The sequence below is a fragment of the Nanorana parkeri genome, unplaced genomic scaffold (genome assembly GCF_000935625.1).
Source record: "Nanorana parkeri isolate BGI_ZX_2015 unplaced genomic scaffold, ASM93562v1 scaffold1554, whole genome shotgun sequence".
Lineage (NCBI taxonomy): Eukaryota > Metazoa > Chordata > Amphibia > Anura > Dicroglossidae > Nanorana > Nanorana parkeri.
Genome location: NW_017307822.1, coordinates 33,551 through 52,198, shown reverse-complemented (window position 1 = coordinate 52,198; position 18,648 = coordinate 33,551). Strand labels below are relative to the sequence as shown.

The following is an 18,648-nucleotide window of genomic DNA, read 5'->3' as shown; positions in this document are numbered from 1 at the left end:
TAAGCAGGCCTTGAGAATGCCAGTTAAGCAATGATGTATAACTATATGAGCTATCCCCCCAAAAAAGCCTATTAAACATGTATATAGTATGCACAGGTTGAAAATTTGAGTCTGAGTAGGTGATGGCAATATTTACTCTTTCATAAATGAGATTTCAGTTCACACATTCTAAGAATCCAAAAGTGACCCGGTCTCACTCATAAAGAAACTTGATGGCCTACTCTATGAAAGCTTTCTCAAATATTGACCAAATAGAGTGTTGACATATTTCTTTGAAATCTCTACCAATAAAGAAATAGAGAACAGGATTAATGCAGCTGTTTGTTAAAATCAAATTGAAGGCACACATATATGCTATGTCAACATAAAAAAAATCATAATTATGAAACAACTGCACAAAGGAAATAACATGAAAAGGAAACCAGCAGATAAAGAATGCACTTATTATAGCTGCAGCAACTTTGAATGGTTTGCTTACTGTGATCAGGTGATTTCTCCGGATATGCAAAAGAATTATTGTATAACATGAAAAAATGATAGTGAAAGGAATAAGGAAACCAATGATGAAGTTTAATATGATGCTGACTTGGTGTCCTGATTCCCAATCTAAGTTATTGCCATAATGGTAAATGCAATAAATAAAGCCATCGTCTTCTACTATATCTCTGAACATAAAAAAGAACAAACTGGAGATGAATGCTAGAATCCAAACTACCACTGCTACAATGGATGCAAGTCTAGGAGTTCGGTGATTATGGGTCCAAACAGGGAACACAACGGTAATGCATCGATCAACGCCCATTACAGTGATCAGAAAAAGGCTAGTATACATATTAAGGTGGAAAACGCCACTGTGAATCCTGCACATGACTCTACCAAAGGGCCAGTGGTAATTTAAGGTGGAAGAGACAATTGTGAACAACAGGAAAAACGAGAAGGTAAAGTCAGCTATGGCTAAATTAAGAATCCACACAATGTTAACAGTTCTTTTTATCTTGAAGGTGGTGAAAAAGATGACCAGTCCGTTACCAGTAGTCCCCAGCAGAAAGACCACATAGTGGACCACCAGGGAGAATACTTGAAGACTGTCTAGTTGTGTTTCATCCTTGTCATAGTCATAGTCTGTGTTTGATATGTTGTCAGTGGTATAAGCAGTCACATTCTCTCCTTGTTGAGCAATGTTCAGAACTGGAGATGTCATGGATAAATTCTTCATTATTCCAAGATAGAATATGGACCAGAAGAGAAATTCTGTAAACACAGATGAGCAAAATGCATTGGAATATTTAATCTATTTGTAAAAAAAAAATGTCAAAGCTTACTAATATGATTTTCACCTTGCCTCTTCCCTTGACGTAAATGACAATGACTCTGTAGTTCTGGGACATCAAAATCAAAAGGTATTAGAGAGACATTAAAAAAAGATGGCATTCAAAATGTTGAGCACACAAGCTCTGAAAAATTGTTTTCTTCTGCTAAAGTTTGTTACGCTCGACTTGCTACATTCACTATAAAGTCAATATTTTGGTGAATATGGAACCGAGGAAGAATAAGCTAGATAAATTTCCGCTTTCCATGCCTTCGGAAAATCGGCACTTACGCGCCACGGTTCTGGCCGTGAAAAAAGGTGACAAACGGCACACAGGAAGTGACACAATGGGCTAATGGATCTCTCTATTTAAGCTCAACCTGCCTGTCTCCAAGTTGCAGGATTGTCTTTCAGCTCCCCTGTGTCCCTTGCTTTGTATTGCCAGACTTCTGACCCAGATTTGCTATTTGACCATTCTTGTTTGCTGCCTGCCCTTGACCTTGGATTCTTTACTGGACTTTGTCTCTGCCTCATCCCTCTGTACTTTGCCTGCCCGATTAATGTGACCTTGGCTCGTTTGACCTTGATTACAGATCTTGCCCTGCTCTGCTACCAGCATCTGGACTCCAGCTTGCACCGTGTTGTCACCACTGGCACCCGTGCCACTCGCTGTCTGCTTCGACTGTGTCCCCAACTCCAGAGTGCTCGGGACACGAGGTGCAAGGGAGGCCTCACATTCAGTCTCCAACCAGATATTGGAGACCAACCGTGAATATTCAGAAATCAATATCTCATATTGAAAATGGAAAATATGTTCATGTCACAAGGCAAGCTTAAAGGTTCACCTCCTCAGCAATGAACAAAGTGGGGACTGACTGAGTTTCCCTTTATTAACATACAATGCAAAAACATCTTGAGATCTTAAAGTGACACAAAACTCAGGAAATGAATCTTAAAAATGCATCCAAGTACCTTATCTATTAACAAAAATGTATCTTATGTGTGTATCACTTGGCTGTAGATCCTCAAACTATCTCTGAATTGGTGCTGACATTGTCCTTCCTTCTGGAGGGGGGCTACTTTTGTTCCCCATGGTCCCTGTTTGTATTGTAGAGTAGTCATTAGACATGTGCGATTCGTTTCGTTCCGAATCAAAATTTGTACCACACATCTGAATTTCCCAATCCCAATGTATCTGAATGTGTCCGAATCCGAATTTCCATTTCTGAATTTTGGATCCCGTCCGAATTTCGTTCAAAAACTTAACTGAATCGGACATGTGACTTTTCTGGTTAATCAGATGTGTTTTTCGGTTTAATGCATCCGAATGGGTCTGAACACGAATTTTCGTTACGGAAACATGGGAGATATATACAGTATATACAGATCATACAAAAACTGAGGCTCCTAGACCCGAATGGCATTCGGGAGCTCCCTATTGCAATTCGGAAATTCGGATCCCGAATGCCATTTGGGTCTAGGAGATTCAGCTTTAGTATTAATATCTGTATATGGTATTCTTTGGTATGCGCAACGAATATTCGTAAACTCATCTGCAACTAACCACAATTTGGATTTTGAAACCCAAACCGAATTTAATTTCGTATCCGAATCCAGAAATAACAAATTATCCAAACCAAATTTTTCCACAGCTTACATGTCTAGTAGTCACCGCTCCAAGTTCACTACTCATAATGGACTACAATCTCCATACAAATTGGTAAACTAAGCATGAGATTGTAGTCCATCACAGGAGCCAGCGGTGACTACTTTACAACACACATAGGGACCATGGGGAACAAAGGTAGCCCCCCTCCAGAAGGAAGGACAGTGTCAGCACCGATTTAGAGATGATTGGAGGATTTGCAACCGAGTGATACACAAATAAGATACTTGAATGTATTTTTAAGGTTTAAACCCTGAGTTTAGTGTCACTTTAAAGAAGATTTTTCAGTGAGAGACTAAAAAACAAAATAAAAAAGTGCACAAATCTTTTATAGTTTATACGGAAATTTTAATTGTTTACCCTTTTCTTTTAAATAATGTAGCTATGCTGTCCCTTCCAACTCCCCCACTACAGACACCCACAAGGAAAGGCAATCACTCAATAATCATGGCCACATTAAGATGTAGATCGCATTTTTGTTTCTGCCAGCTGAACTCCAGGAAGATAAATCATGACATGTATTTTCAAACGCAAGCGGTTTAAGTACAAGAATTTGTCTTGTTATCGGCCTCTTGCAGTTTCTGTACAGCAGTGCACAGACTGGGGGAGAGAAAAGCAACACAAGGAGCCAATCTGGTGCTCCTGTGCTAACCAGGGATAGTAGGAGAGAGCATAGTGACACAACGATCAGCTCATCAGTCTGCTGCTGTAAGGGTTACTGAACTGCACAGAGAAGAAACAGGTCTCCTGCCCTGATAGACAAATCTGTGTGGATCTGAGAAAAGGATGGACAGAAATACAAATCATTTGGTAGGTAAAACAGCTACAAATGTGAGTGCACATGCGTCAATGCATGAGTGGGAGTGTGCATATGTGTATATAAAATGTCTGTTTATAAATACGTTACTTACTTGAATTTGCTCTCTTGATGTGTTTTGATCTAAGGTGTGTGAAACTCAGGTCGATGATGTTGCTGAGACACCTGTATATATATACTGAGGGATGACCTCACTATGTGTATTTTTCTGAGTAACTTGGTGAAGATTACATCGATTACACAACATCTTCTTTCTTTCTTTGCTTGATTCAAGCTGAACTCCAGTAAGTAAGAAAGACGCAACTTAATACAGCTCTGTATTCAATAGCATGACATTAAATGCATTTTTAGATACAAGTAGTGTACCTGGTATTAGACACCGGCAAAAAAATTGTTTTGTTTCATTTTGATTCGAATTTTGCGTTATTTTGTTTTTCGGGATGCAGGTCCGAAAGCCAATTTGTTTCAGGATTCGGGCGAAATTCGGTAGCGGTAGTCTGTATGACTTTACGTTTTCATTTTGTTCAACATACATACACACACAGACTTGAAGCATTCTGGATTCCCATTTCTTCAACTGTCCCTTACCTCTCCCAGCAGGGGTGCAGTAATGAAGCAGGGAGCTTAGCAGGTGGTCATGTGACCCGTCCGACTTCCTGATTGAACGGGAAACCTGGGAAGCCACGGCTACGCTCACTTGCAGCTACCCAGGCACAGAGGACTGCGGCTGTTATACAAGGAATGTAAGAGGCAAGTGCTGCTGCTCTCTTTATCACTGGGCTGGTTGCAGAGAGATTTTTGTGATCTCTCCAATAACTCAGTGACTAAAAACACAGCACCCACTGTTGAAGTTTCGGTGTTGCGCTTGTGGTGATAAGGATGTGCCCAGGCACACCCGGCACACCACCTGCGCATGCCTATGGCAGTATAAGTCCCTGACCTGGTATCAGCCTCTTGTGATCCTCTCTGCAGCAGAGCTCAGAGAAAGGGAGGGAGAAGCAGCACAATGAGCCATTCAGGTCTACTGTAGTGCAAGTAAAATACTGACAGTAGGAGACAGAAGAATGTGTTAATCAGCCGGCTGGTTCTGCTCTCACTTTTCCTTAGGGGATGAGACCTGTTAATAGAGGGTTAACTAGAGTTAAAGTCGTTTTAAACTCTCAAACAGTTTTTAATAATGGATCCAGAATAAATCTACATCACCTGGCAAAGTATTTTTGATACATCTTTGACCGAGCACTCACAGACATGTTTGCAAACAGCTCCAACTCTCTCAGCTCGCCTTTCCTGAACTTCCTGTCCAGTACAAGTTCACAAGGGACAGCGTCTGAACTTCCTGTCCAATACAAGATCACATGGGACAGCACCTGAACTTCCTGTCCAATACAAGATCACAATGGACAGAGAAGCCTCCAGCAACTATCCGCCTACTCAGGGGCGTATTTGCCGCGAGGCAAACAATGCGTTTGCCTCGGGCGGCAGATTTCAGGGGGGCGGCGAAAATGCCACCCCCAAAACAGCAAGACGAGCCGGGCTGCATGAAATAGAGCAGCATCGGTTGCCTCATGAACTCACTGAGGCGGCGAGCAGGAGAAGGAGGAGGCGGGTCCAGCTTGTGTCAGGCGCTTGCGAGGCGGAGATACGGAAGAGACGGCAAGGAGGAGTAGGCGGGTCCAGTCGCGTCTTGCTTTGCTGGGGCGGCTCGTCAGGAGTTTCGTCTTGCCTAGGGCAGCACGAAACATAAATACACTGCTGCGCCTAGTAGCTTGGAGAAGAGAGGAAGGAGGAGGAAAGCAGCTTGCTTTGCTGCGCCTGTGTGTTTGTGTGAATGTGATGGGATTTTTTTTTGCTGTTGTGTGTTTTTGGAGACACCCACAGCTTACTAGCACACACAAGGGTGGCTCCACAGGGCCCTTAAGGGAAAGGAGCCCCCTAAACCAGAATATCAGAGCCAGTTCTCAAAGGACCATCTAATTCTGCAGGAAGCTGAAAGTTTAAAACATCAAGCAATATCATCCAATATAAGATATTAAAAGATGTTCTGCTTTTGCTCCTTGCACAGCTAGGTTTTCATTGCTGTCTGTACCTGCAAGGGAGTGTCGCCCTCTCTAGTGGCCTATTGTCATAGGGAATAAAAGTTAAAAAAAAGGATCCAAAATGTTGTTTTGTCACTGTAACAAAAAAAGGGGAGATTCTTTCAATGAAACATATTTTAGTCATCTGCCTAAGAATTGATTTTGACCACTTTGGAGACATTTTCTTCCACTCTCCCTTGTGCCTACAGGACAGGAAGTAAATTGAATCTCCCTAATGGGACACAGGTGACAAAAAAGAAGAAAAGGGTTCTTAACCAAAACAATGCAACACTTAAAGAAATGTTTTTAACTTCAATGCATTTAATTAGTGCACAATGTTTGCAGGCAAAACCTATCACCACTCCCAATGAACTGGCCGGATTCACTGGAAGTTCTGACACAGGAAACTGATTGCACCACCAGAGTGTGAGCTCTTTGTTAAAGATACATCAGTTACAGAAAAAAATGGAGGCGAAAACGAAATAAAAATCGTCCCAATGTTGTTTAATTCTAACATAGTGGCGACCATTATTCTGCGGAGAGAGAAATAAGTGGACTTTTTGTCGTGTAGCAAAGTATCAGCTATATAGCAGCAAACAGTTGACAGATGTTTTGCCAACATTACATTTCCTAACTCCTCTGGTTACAGTATATTGTAGTTCTTTAGAAGTTAATCAAGCAACTGCGGCTGAAACAAGCCAGTTAAATATGCTGCAATCTTTTCCTGTTGCCAACAAAACTGGTTCTATCTTAAGCCAGCTAACAGTTACTAAAACTGGTAAAAATAGTCACATTTCCCTTCCATACGACCACATGCAGCATTCTGTGTACAGAAATTTCAATTTCCTGCACTTATGGCTGACTACACATGGGTAGTCAGGCCGCTGCAGCCACATGTACCGGCAGCTGTATGGGGGTCGAACATTCGACCCCCCATACACTTGCATTGAGTTCGAGTTTGTACTCGAACATTTCAGCGGTTCGAATGTTCGAATACGAACCAAACAAGGGTGTATTCGGCTCATCCCTACACAAGGGGTGCACAGATCTTGTAGCCAAATCACATCCATTATCTGGCTGGGTTTGGCTCCCAGCCGGCAATGAAGAGGGGGAAGGGGGGCGTAGCACACATTTACAAAGCCGGATGTATTTGTACACTAATCTGAGGAATGAGCTTTCTACAAATACCTCCTCTAGAAAGTAAGGCGGGCAGAGAAAAGCTCTCTAGAAACTTTATATGTAATGGGTTACAGCTTTGGGCAGCTTTGGGGTGCACGCAGTTTTAGTGTGAATGTAAGCCCCCAGAAGATATTTGAGACCTTTATTTGAATGTATTTTTTATTTATTTACTTATTTATGTATTTACTTATTTAAATATCATTATGTTTCATGCAAAAACACATTTGTATTTATCTCACAGTTTCAATTCTTTGGTTTGTGTTGGTTTTAGCATTCTTCTATCTAGGTTTTTGCATCTTCATACCATACCTGAGGAAGAAGCTAAAAAAAAAATCAATGAAGGTGTTGTTTAAATTATTTCTAATCCCCAGAACAAATATTTTATATATTGCAGCTTTCCGGTCCTTAGATGTGGTTGCTGTACAACTACAATTTTCCTTGTGCTTAGTTGTGTATTTTGCTTAGATGTGGTTTTCAAATGACAGTATTTGCCATACAGGAAAATCAGTAACACAAGAGTAAAGCCTATTCTGAAAGCAAGCATTTGGAAAAATAAGTTCTTAGGGAAGGCTGATAAGTCTAGACCAGTGGGATATTATTTGAATAGGGCATTGATGGGGACTGTGCTCCTCCTTTTTTTTCAATTTTACAAACCTCTATGCCTGGGTAGTGTTAGATGGGGTGGCAAGAAGAATCCAATGGATCATTTTAAATTGTGTTGTGTTCCTATAGTGTGGCCCAGAGATATCAGGTGTGTTTGTACATTGTATTCATAGGCAGGCATCTAGCTAACATAATCTGCACCACAATTCAGAATATTACTATAGACCCACAATATATCTATATTAATATTATTATGCATAACTTATACCCAAATGCAAAAATGCATCAAACAATACTGCAAATGTAAGAAAATAAAAACCTTTACTGGCTCATAAGCACATCAAAATACAAATAAATCTTATTATTAACAATACATTGTGGTAAATAAAACGTCTAATTTTTCATAGAGTATATGACTTTCTGCGCTCCTCCATCGTATTTCCTTGGGAATATATGAGGGAGCATAAACGCCCCCTGGAATCTGAGTTGTAGAGATATATCCAAATCCACCACTGGATTTCTTCTCTGATTAGGCGGAGAGACCTTAAGAAGCCAATTACCTGCTTCAAACATGTTTGTTAGCGTACCCCGGCGGTATATTATATTCCTATATATATATACAGATATAGATGTCTATATATAAATATTTCCAAGCTAAATAATCTGTCAGGCATTTCCGCGCATACATATGTTAATAAGTGGGTGACTGACCTGTTGCAATCTCGGGCTGGAGAAGATTGGAAACAAATTTGGAGGAATATGGCCATCTGTTCTAAAAATGTTACGAATACTAGGTTGCGTATAAAGTTGTTATTAGATGGCACATGGTTCCCACACGTACAGCCCATTTGAACTCTACATTTTCCAATAGATACTTTAGGGGATGTGACACACCGGGTTATATGCTCCACATATGGTGGACATGTTCCTTTCTTGCTATGTTTTGGAATAGGGTATATCAGTTGCTGAGGGCCCTTTTCCAGATACACTTGGTTAAGGATCCCTGGCTGGCACTTTTGCATATGAATGGGACACATATCCGTCCACATATCCATCTCATCACAAATTTCTGGCTGGATTCTGAAATGAGCTACAGCTAGAAATTGAAAGAAACAGCTAATTCTGTGTAAGGAATTCATTGGTAGAGTGGACAATATCATGCTAAATGAAAGATTGACAAGTATCCCGGAAGATAGGCATAGTAAATTTCAGCGTATCTGGGAACCGTGGATACTATCTTCTCTTGTTTATCTGAAGATGGGCCCAAACTGCCTTAGTTTCCTCTAGGAAATGGGGGAATGTTTCTGCTGGGCAGCTGGGTTTTGCTTCCCTGACCTTCTTGTATCTTCATCAGAGGACATGCTGAATGTGCCCCCTTCTTTTCTCTTTCTGGTTTCTCCACTTTTTCTTCTACTGTCTTTTGTCCTTTCTTTTTGTATGGTGTGGTCTTTTACAATGTAGTCCCTCATCGAAGAAATGTAGATTTGGGACTTATGAAAACCTTACAATTGTTATTTGAGTTCTCTTATATTCATTATTCATAATTAATATATACATTTTATTTATTATGTTTCCTGCCATAGCCTTGATATGTTTACTTGTGTTTTCTTTATCTTTTATGGTTTGTAGATCAAACCTTTAATTTACTTTTACTGTACTTTTTGTATTTTTTTTAAAACTCTTGATAAATATATTGAAACAGAAAATGTCTCCTCATTCAACTTTGGAACTCCTCAGCACACCCACACACATTTCAACATAAGACAGGATTTTCTTGTCACATAAAGAGCTTATATATGGCCGGGATCATTTAATTAGGATACCCAAGAAGATCTTCTCCCCACTGCCTAGAAAGAACAACACTGTGTGGAGACAAATATATTCTCCACATGCTCTAACAGAAGTTCAAGGCTTCAAATACTGTAACTGATATCAATACAACTCAACACTTTACTACAAATACCTCTAATTATGAGTCAGTATATATCGGCCTTCTGTATTTTCCTTCATTTCTCTTTTTTCTCCAAAGCTTGGAATTTTTTTTTTATAGAAAACATATATAAACATATATTATACAATAAAATGCCAACATTGGTACAATGAATATAGTATTATATGTTCTTTTGTAAGTGTGATTTAATTTTTAGGAAGGTTTCATATTAATACCTTGTATTGCATGACAGTATACACAGTATAGAACCCTTAAAGTGACATTACACCCTCAGATATTTTAACATAAACCAATACTGTTATGTGTGCCTTACTGTAATCCATGGTAGTTTCCCTTCTCTTTGCTGCTCTTCCTTTTAAATCCTCATGTCTTCTCATGCTGGGGGAGAACTTCCCTTTGCAGCTTAGTGCCTCTTCCTGTAGTGCTGGCTCAGGTTGCAAACCTACACACAGACACCATGGGGGTGATTTACTAACCTAAACACACGCATGCACTAGGTGCGTGTGATTTTTACACAGCAAAACGTATTTATCAACCAAAAAGTCTCTAAAAGCATATTTCCACTAATGCCATATATGGAAAAATCATGCACATGATGCATATATAATACTGCTTCACAGTTTAGAGAAAAATGGTTAGCTCATGCATTTACATTCCTGCATTCATCAACGCAAGCAACACAACATAGAGCTAATTTACACAACATCACCTTGCAAATTCATGCAGGGCTTTGCACAACACACCTGCTGGGTGTGTACACACTACAAAGGTGTTTAGATTCCACCCTGTGATCATGCTGGGAGGGAACACACTACAGAGGTGTATACATGTTTGTGGTGTGTTTATAAGGTTAGTAAATCAACCCCATGTATCCATTTCAGAGACAAAGCAGTCTGCTGCAAAACAGAAGTTCTGCCCAGCATGAGAACAGATACAGATTTAAAAGGAAGAGCAGCACAGAGAAGGGAAACAACCATGCATTACAGTAAGGCACACATTACAGTATTGTTTTATGTTAAAAAATCTGAGGGTTTAATGTCACTTTAAGTTCTCAGCTACATGGAGTGGCAAATCATGAATTGCAATATACAATATGTAAGTTTAGCCCACAAAATGCTATATAAATATGAGATTGCTCTTTTTGTACCTGTTAGACAATTGCCTCCTAGCCCCTTGACTGTGTCCATGCCATGCAAGCATGCATGGAGATTGTAACCAATTGTTTCAGCCTACTCTAAAAAATTGCTTACATCTGCTGATAAGTCCCATGATAATAGATTTTTTTTTTTAAAAGCTTGTGGTTATATATCTTCTCCTGTAAGTGTCATTTCAATTTACAACAGCTGAGAATCTGCAGTTGACCTTGACTTACTCCTGGAGTTTATTTGGATAGGTTCCTCCATGAAAGCGCTCTCAAATATTGACCCAAAGGATCTCCAGAACTTTTCTTTGAAATCTCGACCAACGAATACATACAGAATAGGATTGATACAGCTATTTATAACGGCCAAATTTTTACTGAGTGGTATTGCGATCATTACAACATACTTCAGATGACTTTTGCCACCATAATCTAGAGCCATATCCAGAAAGAAGAATAAGTGGAGGGGAAACCAGCAGACAAAGAATGCAATGATCACAGCTACGACGATTTTGAAGGGCTTTCTAGATGTGGTCAGGCGATTTCTTCGGACACGCATCAGTATGATTGCATAACAAGAGATGATCACGGCTAAAGGGATGACAAAGCTGAAGATAAATCTTGAAATGGCTAGACTCTTTTCTATTAACATCTCTGTATTTCTGTCATTGATGTTGTGAGTGCAGATTATTTTCCCACCTTTGACCACCTTTGTGTCTAAGAATATGCAATAAGGTACACTGAAAATGATTGATAGGATCCAAATGACCAGGGCCACAATGGACGCCAGTCTCGGAGTTCGATGATTTTGGCACCAAACTGGGTATATTACAGAAATACAGCGGTCAATGCTGATAGCGGTGATTAGGAAAATACTGGCATACAGATTGATGAAGAAAATAGCACTGTTCATCCTGCACATGAATCCGCCAAACATCCAGTGAAAATTTTGGGCTACCGTGACAATTCTGAATATGAGCACAAACATAAAGATGAAGTCGGCTATGGCTAAATTGAGAAACCACACCACGTTGACAGTCCTCTTCATCTTGAATACAGTGAAATAGATGACCAGCCCATTTCCTACAGTCCCAAGCAGAAAAGCCAACAAGTGGCCAATTATGTAAATGATACGAAGAGTGTATCTCAGTCGCTCATCATAGTCATCTTTCATTGCCGTAATGGGTACACTGTTGGTGGCAGAGCTGGTCAGGTCCTCTTGCAGAGTGAAATCCGGAGTCGGATATGACCCTGTAGAATTCATCATCCTCCCACAACAAAATCAGGATCAAGAAGTGCTACAAAAAGCAAATGAAGAAAAAAAAAAGGTTAAAAGTCAAATTTAGAAAACAAGTCATGTAGTAAAATATTAAAAAGTAATAGTTTACCAAGCAAACAGTCTGTGTACTGTGTACATAGGAAACTGTATTTAACAAGAATAATCATCTTAAAATGTAACTCCGGACATTTTTTTTTTTTATAGAGTTGGGAAAAATTGGAAAAAATCACTTCCTGCCCCAATTGGGGCAGGAAGCAAAAAAATGCAGCAAAAAAAAATGCAGCAAAAAAAAAATGGCTTCACCTACACAGCAGCTTTAGTTAGGGTATAAGTTAGGAGTGCAGATTTAGTATTTATTTATCTTTTGAACTACTGGTACTCTTAAAGCACTCCTGATACTTGTATCTTTTCAGGTTTTATTTATTTTTTGGCTGCCTGTGTTCCTTCACGGTGATTGCACCTGACTTCCTGTCCCAGAGACAAAGCAGGAAGTAAGAGGAGAACTCTTCAAAGCGAGGGGGAACTCCCATGTTAGACAGTTGTCACCATCACAGGTATCCCTATTTAAAAAGTTCCCCTTACCTTCTGTTCCTGTAATAACTCAAAAACTTTCAATTTCCCATCACTCTCCATCTTGTTGACAAAGCCTCCCCAGCTGGGGCACAAAAAAAAACTTGGCAGAGGTCCTAACCGTTCCACATTGTATCCAAAATTAAACAAATTGGAAAAATTGGATTTGCATATATGTCTTCAACAAATATCTATGATGGCTTTGTTTTGTCTCTTATGACAGTAATTCATCAACTTGTGTTCAACTTGTTATATGTGCTAAAAACATGATACTGAGGCTAATTTTCACAGAAGGGGAAGCTAAATCATATGCTTGCTGGCCAGCTAAACAATAAGGCAATTTGATGGTTTTGAGGATAATTAATTAATTAATTGAAATATATATTAAACCTATACAATTGGCTTGACATACCCTTCTAAATCTTCTAAAGGGAAAATCTTTTAAAAACATTGTTTTTTGTAATAGAGCTTTTATTTTTGTATCCAATAAATGTGATCTTTTATATGGTATGTGATATTATTTAATTTAGTATTGAGCAACTTTAGTGATTTAGAGATACTGTTACAAAATGCAAATTTTAAGAACAAATCTGATGATAAGGGATGTGGGTTTCTTGTTAGGTATTGTATGTACAGTGTGGTAATATGATGGCAATTTCTTAAGTTGGGTTTACACGGGTAGATTTTTCCACAAGTGGTCCTACAAATTATCCCGTCAGCACGTTTGATACTGGCATCAGGAACTTGCCAATTTTCATTTGAGATTTAGGGGTTGATTTACTAACCTTATAAACACGCCACGAACAAGTATACACCTCTGTAGTGTGTTCCCTCCCAGCATGATCTATTGGTGAAATCTAGACACCTTTGTAGTGTGTACACACCCAGCAGGTGTGTTGTGCAAAGCCAAGCATGAATTGCAAGGTGATGTTGTGTAAATTAGCTCTACGTTGTGTTGCTTGCGTTGATGAATGCAGGAATGTAAATGCATGAGCTAACCATTTTTGTCTAAACTGTGAAGCAGCATTATATATGCATCATGTGCATGATTTTTCCATATATGGCATTAGTGGAAATATGGTTTAGAGACTTGCATGCCGCTATTAGAGCGGCGTGTAGTGTATGGCGCATGCTACAAGGACGTGCACGTACGTAAATACATAAAAAAACGCCATAACGGCATGAAAATGTGACATGTTGCTCGTGTTTGGTTGATAAATAAGTTTTGCTGTGTAAAAATGCACATACACCTGGTGCTTGCGTGTGTTTAGGTTAGTAAATCACCCCCTTAATTTCTATTTTGAAAGTAACTGAGTTTCTGAACGAAAACCAAATTCACTGTTAGAAATTTGTTCGATCAAGAAACATTTTTCAACATGCTCCTTCGAGTTTTTTTTCACTGCGGTCAAAATTGGTTGTGGATTTAACCCCATCAATGATTAGAAAGTCGAAAGAACATTCCAAAAATCTATTTCATTTGTTGGAAATTCTTACCCTATATGCTAGGGCTGCAACAACTAATCAACTAAAACGATAATAATCGATTATGAAAATAGTTGGCAACTATTCTCATCATTGATTAGTTGGTTTGGGGGGATAGAGAGAGGATATTTTTTTAAACAACCAATCGATTCGTTGAAAAAATAATCTTGCAACTAATCAATTATTATTATTATACAGGATTTATATTGCACCAACAATTTGTTTAAATTATGTAAATAATCATTAGCTGCAGCCCTTGTATATACCCTACTTTAGATAAGACAATCAATTTCAACCTAGATCAACAGCAATAAAAACAAAACTAACTTAGGTAAATGTATTTCTCTATGAAAAAATAATATGTAACATTAAACAAATAATCAAACAAAGCAAAATAATATGTAATATATGACAAGAAACATATACAGAGAACACTAATGACAGATTAAAAATTGGCAAGACTGTCTGCCTCTTTTACTTTAAATTAAATGTTTTTTAATTAATTATCTGGTTCTATAATATTATTAAGTGGAGTTGTACTTTAAATGTATTTCCTTAATGTAGAATATAACACAGTTAGCTCTTGCTTATATGTCTTTGTAAAGTCATTAAGTTACTTACTTGGATGTGCAGTTGTTGATGTTTATTCCCAAATCTTGGTTTTTATAATGACCTTTGCTGATGATGTTGAGACATATAAACACATGCTGAGTTGCAAGAACACTTACCAGATTTTACTAAGCAATACAGGGAAGTAACAGTTACATAACTTCCCCTTTCGCAGATTCTAATTAAACTATATGTGTGGCACTCCTCCTATCTAGGTAGTTCAGGATGACCCTTTACATGATGTGTCAGGCTAGCATTTATCATAGGGTCAGGGCTGTCCCTATAATAGCACAGTCTGGGGCTGTTGCCTCAGGTGGCATCCCACTGGGTGATGCCCAGGTTGTGCATGGGTGGTCACAGCATCCCAGGTTGCTAAGTGTGCCCACCCAGCTCACTGACATCACCGGTTGCCAGGGGCTGAACTGGACACTCTGGCTGATGTTCTCTGTGCTCCTGGCAACCAGTGACGTAAATGAGCTGGGTGAGATGGTGGAAAGAGCTGCTGACAGCAAGGTCCAGTGTCATCCCCCCCTTCCCCAAACAAAATCACCACAACAACTGCAAACCCCCCAGGCTGACATTGCCTCAGGTGGCAAAAACCTTAGGGGCGGCCCTGCTTAGGGTGAAATCTTGGATTATTGTGGGGTAAAAAGAATGTTTTATTAAGTTATTTGCACATTAAACGCTGGAGGGAGGTTTAGGGACACAGGAGCGTCCATCTCAGCTCCTGGCAACCGTTGAAGTCAGTGAGCTGGGTGAGAAGCCCCACACAGCGTCACAGATTGCTAAGAGCTGAGCTGAGCTCATATCACTGGCTAAGAACCCTCAGTGACTGTCCAAGACAGGTAAATATTCTGAACTCATACATTGTTGTCTCTTACACTAAATACCAAAACAACTCAACAGCTTGAGCTTTGAGAAATCTAGAGTACAGAAAATATAAGCAAAGCTCAGACATGCTACAGCCTTGCGTAAGGCTGTAGACATCCGCTTAAGGCATGGTCCTTACATATGTGTAACCAAAACTCTTTTTTTTGAATTTTGGATAGAGTAGGGATAGCTTGAAACCTCTGCCAGTTTTTGCCTTCTGTGTCCTCCTGGGGAGATTTCCCTTCACTGTTTTTCTTGGAAATCCAACAGCAAGCGAGAGAAAGTCTCTCCAAAGTGAGATGAATTCCTATATTAGAAAGTTGTCACCAGGAAATGTGTTCCTATTGGAAAATTTCCCCTCACCTCTTTCTCTTACGGGAACTCTAAAATGTAGGATGTCTACTTACTTTTTGCCTTGGTGATCACAAACACAAATAGAGGTGTGAATCTCCCCAGTAAGATGATACAAACTAAGGGTTTAACCATTCCCTACTCTATCCAAAACTAAAAATTCCTTTACATACACTTTAATGCAATTATTTTCTATGATGAAGCTTCATATCTAATATGATCGGATAAAGTCTTCCTGCTAGTTTTTCTTTCCACAGCTGTCAACAAACAGATGATTCACACATCCAGTTGAGCAAATGAAAATATTGATATAGCTTAAAAGTGGTACTCTACTACCCATGACAACACTTCCCCAAATAAAGCATGTACTCCTCAGATAGACATGACCTCCGTATATTTCAAAATAGGTCACTGTTAGCTTTTTGAACAATAACATGCAAAAACAACCATGCACCTTGAGCGCATAGCACCAAGGACCTTAGGCTACTGGTGGGCAGATGCAAAATGTAACACGTACAAAAGAAAATTTTAAATAATGCAAAAATTCAATACCAATAGTTGCAATGGCAAATTGAAAAGGAACTCCATGGAAAAAAATGATTTAGTTTTAGATTGGTTGGGGACGGTTGGCACCTTTGTTCACTTTTTTCTGTCTTCTCTGGATGGCTCTGAGTTATTCCCTCATTTCCTGTTCCAGTTACACATATCCATGGGAGATAAAAAATACCTAGAGGGCAGGTACTGAGGGGAAATCTCTTCAACCAAGACCGCAAAAAAAAACATTTTTGGTAGAGCAAGAAAGGCTTGCAACTTCTGTTTTACGTCTATTCAGCTCTTAAGAGTTGCTTTCACTTCCTCTACTGGTATCCCATGTCACCAGGAAAGGAAGTGAAAGGTATTAGAAAGTAATCAAAAGTTGACAAAAGTTTTAACCCTTCCGTTCATTTGTGTGGTAAGAAAATGTATTACTGTATATTTTCCTATAACTTCAAAGAAAACCAAACAAAACTTTAGTTTATACGCATTGTTATATCTGGGAAAATTCTGAACCCCCTTCTCTCCCATCCACTGTGCACCCCCTATTCTAAATTAAATATTCTAAACCCTATAACACCTTTTTAACTCATCTGTTTCTGGAATATCACTCTTCATAGAAATAGTCTAATGTTCTGGGAAGTTTAAAGGCACATTGAAATTAAAGGAGAACTATGAGGTAAGTGAAAATCAATGAAACTGTCACAGGTCGGCTCAATAGATCTGGAAGTGAGCGAACACATTCCGTCGCCCGCTCACTTCTCGATCATCTCCCTGCAGAGAGCCATGACTGTCAGTCACGGCTCCCTGCAGGGATTCCCCCCTCCCCCCTCCGATCCTCCAGCGCTGAGTGGAGGAACGGATGGAGGAGGGGGCGGGTACAGCTGGCTCCTCCTCTAGATAGACAGAGTCAGCCATCATTCACGCAGCTGGGTGGATCTCAACAGTCGGCTGCAGCGGTCTCAGTATATCGCGAGCTGTAGCTTGCGATATACTGAGCTTTGGGTCACGGGAGGAGGCTAGTATATGTCCTCCCATGACTCCTAAGAGAACTATGGGGAAACACACTTACCCCATAGTTCTATTTTAAATAAAAAAATATTCATGGAAAGGAAAAGCACTGCAAGTAAGCATTTCAAATACTTGATTTTTCAAAACTTTTTTAAACTGCCTTTTTTGTGATATGGTCTCTTTAAAGTATATTTTCATTTGAGATAACACGTATTTTATGCTATTATATATTTTATTATTTATTATTTATTTATATTATTATATATTAAATATTTTTTAAATGCTGCTAACGTATTACTTGTTCTTTCCAGTAAGGAAAATTGTTCTCTAAATTGAATTTTCCTCTGGAATCCAAGGTGGGTAGTGGACATAAGCTAATTAACCCTATCTGTACTGTACTGGCAGATCTCATTGTCAGTTGGAAATTAGGGTTGAACACTGTCTATCCTAAAGGTGCCCATACACTGCTCGATTCTCGTACGAGAATCGCGGGAAATCCCGCAATCGTACGAGAATCGAGCAGTGTGAACGAAGACGTGCGACCGTTTCTACTGTACGGTCGCACTTCTTTTGTCTAAGGAGCACGCTAGAAAACCAGCCGAAAATCATACGATTTTCAGCTGGTTAGAACGGTGCTCGGGAGACAAATGCCGAACGGGCCGGTGTGCGCACGCGCACACTGCCCGTTCAGCATTGCGGTCATCAGAAGCCCGCCCCTCAGGGGGGCGGGCTTGCGATGATCGAGAGTACGATCTGCCTGTCCAAGATGGGCAGATCGTAAGTTTTTTAAATTACTTTACAACCATCGCAAGACTAAGGTCTTGTGATGGTTGTAAAGTGTATGGCCACCTTAACAAAAGGTCAAAGATCTAGAAGCATTGTGTGTTAATAAAAGGACAATCAGAGTGCCCCTAGTCTTTCTATGGGGACAGAGTTTCCTGTCACTTGGAAATTGAAAGAGTAGTTGGCAAAGGCTCCAGCTACACAGACACATCTAAAAGGTAAGAAATATTTTCTAACAAATATATTTTTAGATAGGTTCTTATTTTTTGCAATCAGTTAAATATAATATATTACACGTGAGTAATATGTATTGTATTTTCCAGCCAACAGGTTTTCTTCACACATGTCCTCTGCAGAGATGTAACTAGAAACCTCAGGGCCACAGTGCAAGAAACCATGAAGGCCCCTCCACCCCCCC

The 18,648-nt window shown here is 39.5% G+C and overlaps 2 protein-coding genes across 2 annotated transcripts; both read right to left on the bottom strand.

The window, feature by feature from the left end:
* Nucleotides 1-217: 217 nt before the first annotated feature.
* On the bottom strand, nucleotides 218-1,216 carry LOC108798767 (chemokine-like receptor 1). The gene has a single exon (XM_018570549.1). The coding sequence runs from the start codon at nucleotides 1,214-1,216 to the stop codon at nucleotides 218-220; it is 999 nt and encodes a 332-aa protein (XP_018426051.1).
* A 9,718-nt stretch (nucleotides 1,217-10,934) lies between these two features.
* LOC108798777 (chemokine-like receptor 1) lies at nucleotides 10,935-11,941 on the bottom strand. The gene has a single exon (XM_018570558.1). The coding sequence runs from the start codon at nucleotides 11,913-11,915 to the stop codon at nucleotides 10,935-10,937; it is 981 nt and encodes a 326-aa protein (XP_018426060.1). The 5' UTR covers nucleotides 11,916-11,941.
* Between the last annotated feature and the right edge of the window lie 6,707 nt (nucleotides 11,942-18,648).

Excerpts from the sequence above, each read along its gene's own strand:
- LOC108798767 (XM_018570549.1), bottom strand. The coding sequence starts at position 1,216 with ATGAAGAATTTATCCATGACATCTCCAGTTCTGAACATTGCTCAACAA.
- LOC108798777 (XM_018570558.1), bottom strand. The coding sequence starts at position 11,915 with ATGAAAGATGACTATGATGAGCGACTGAGATACACTCTTCGTATCATT.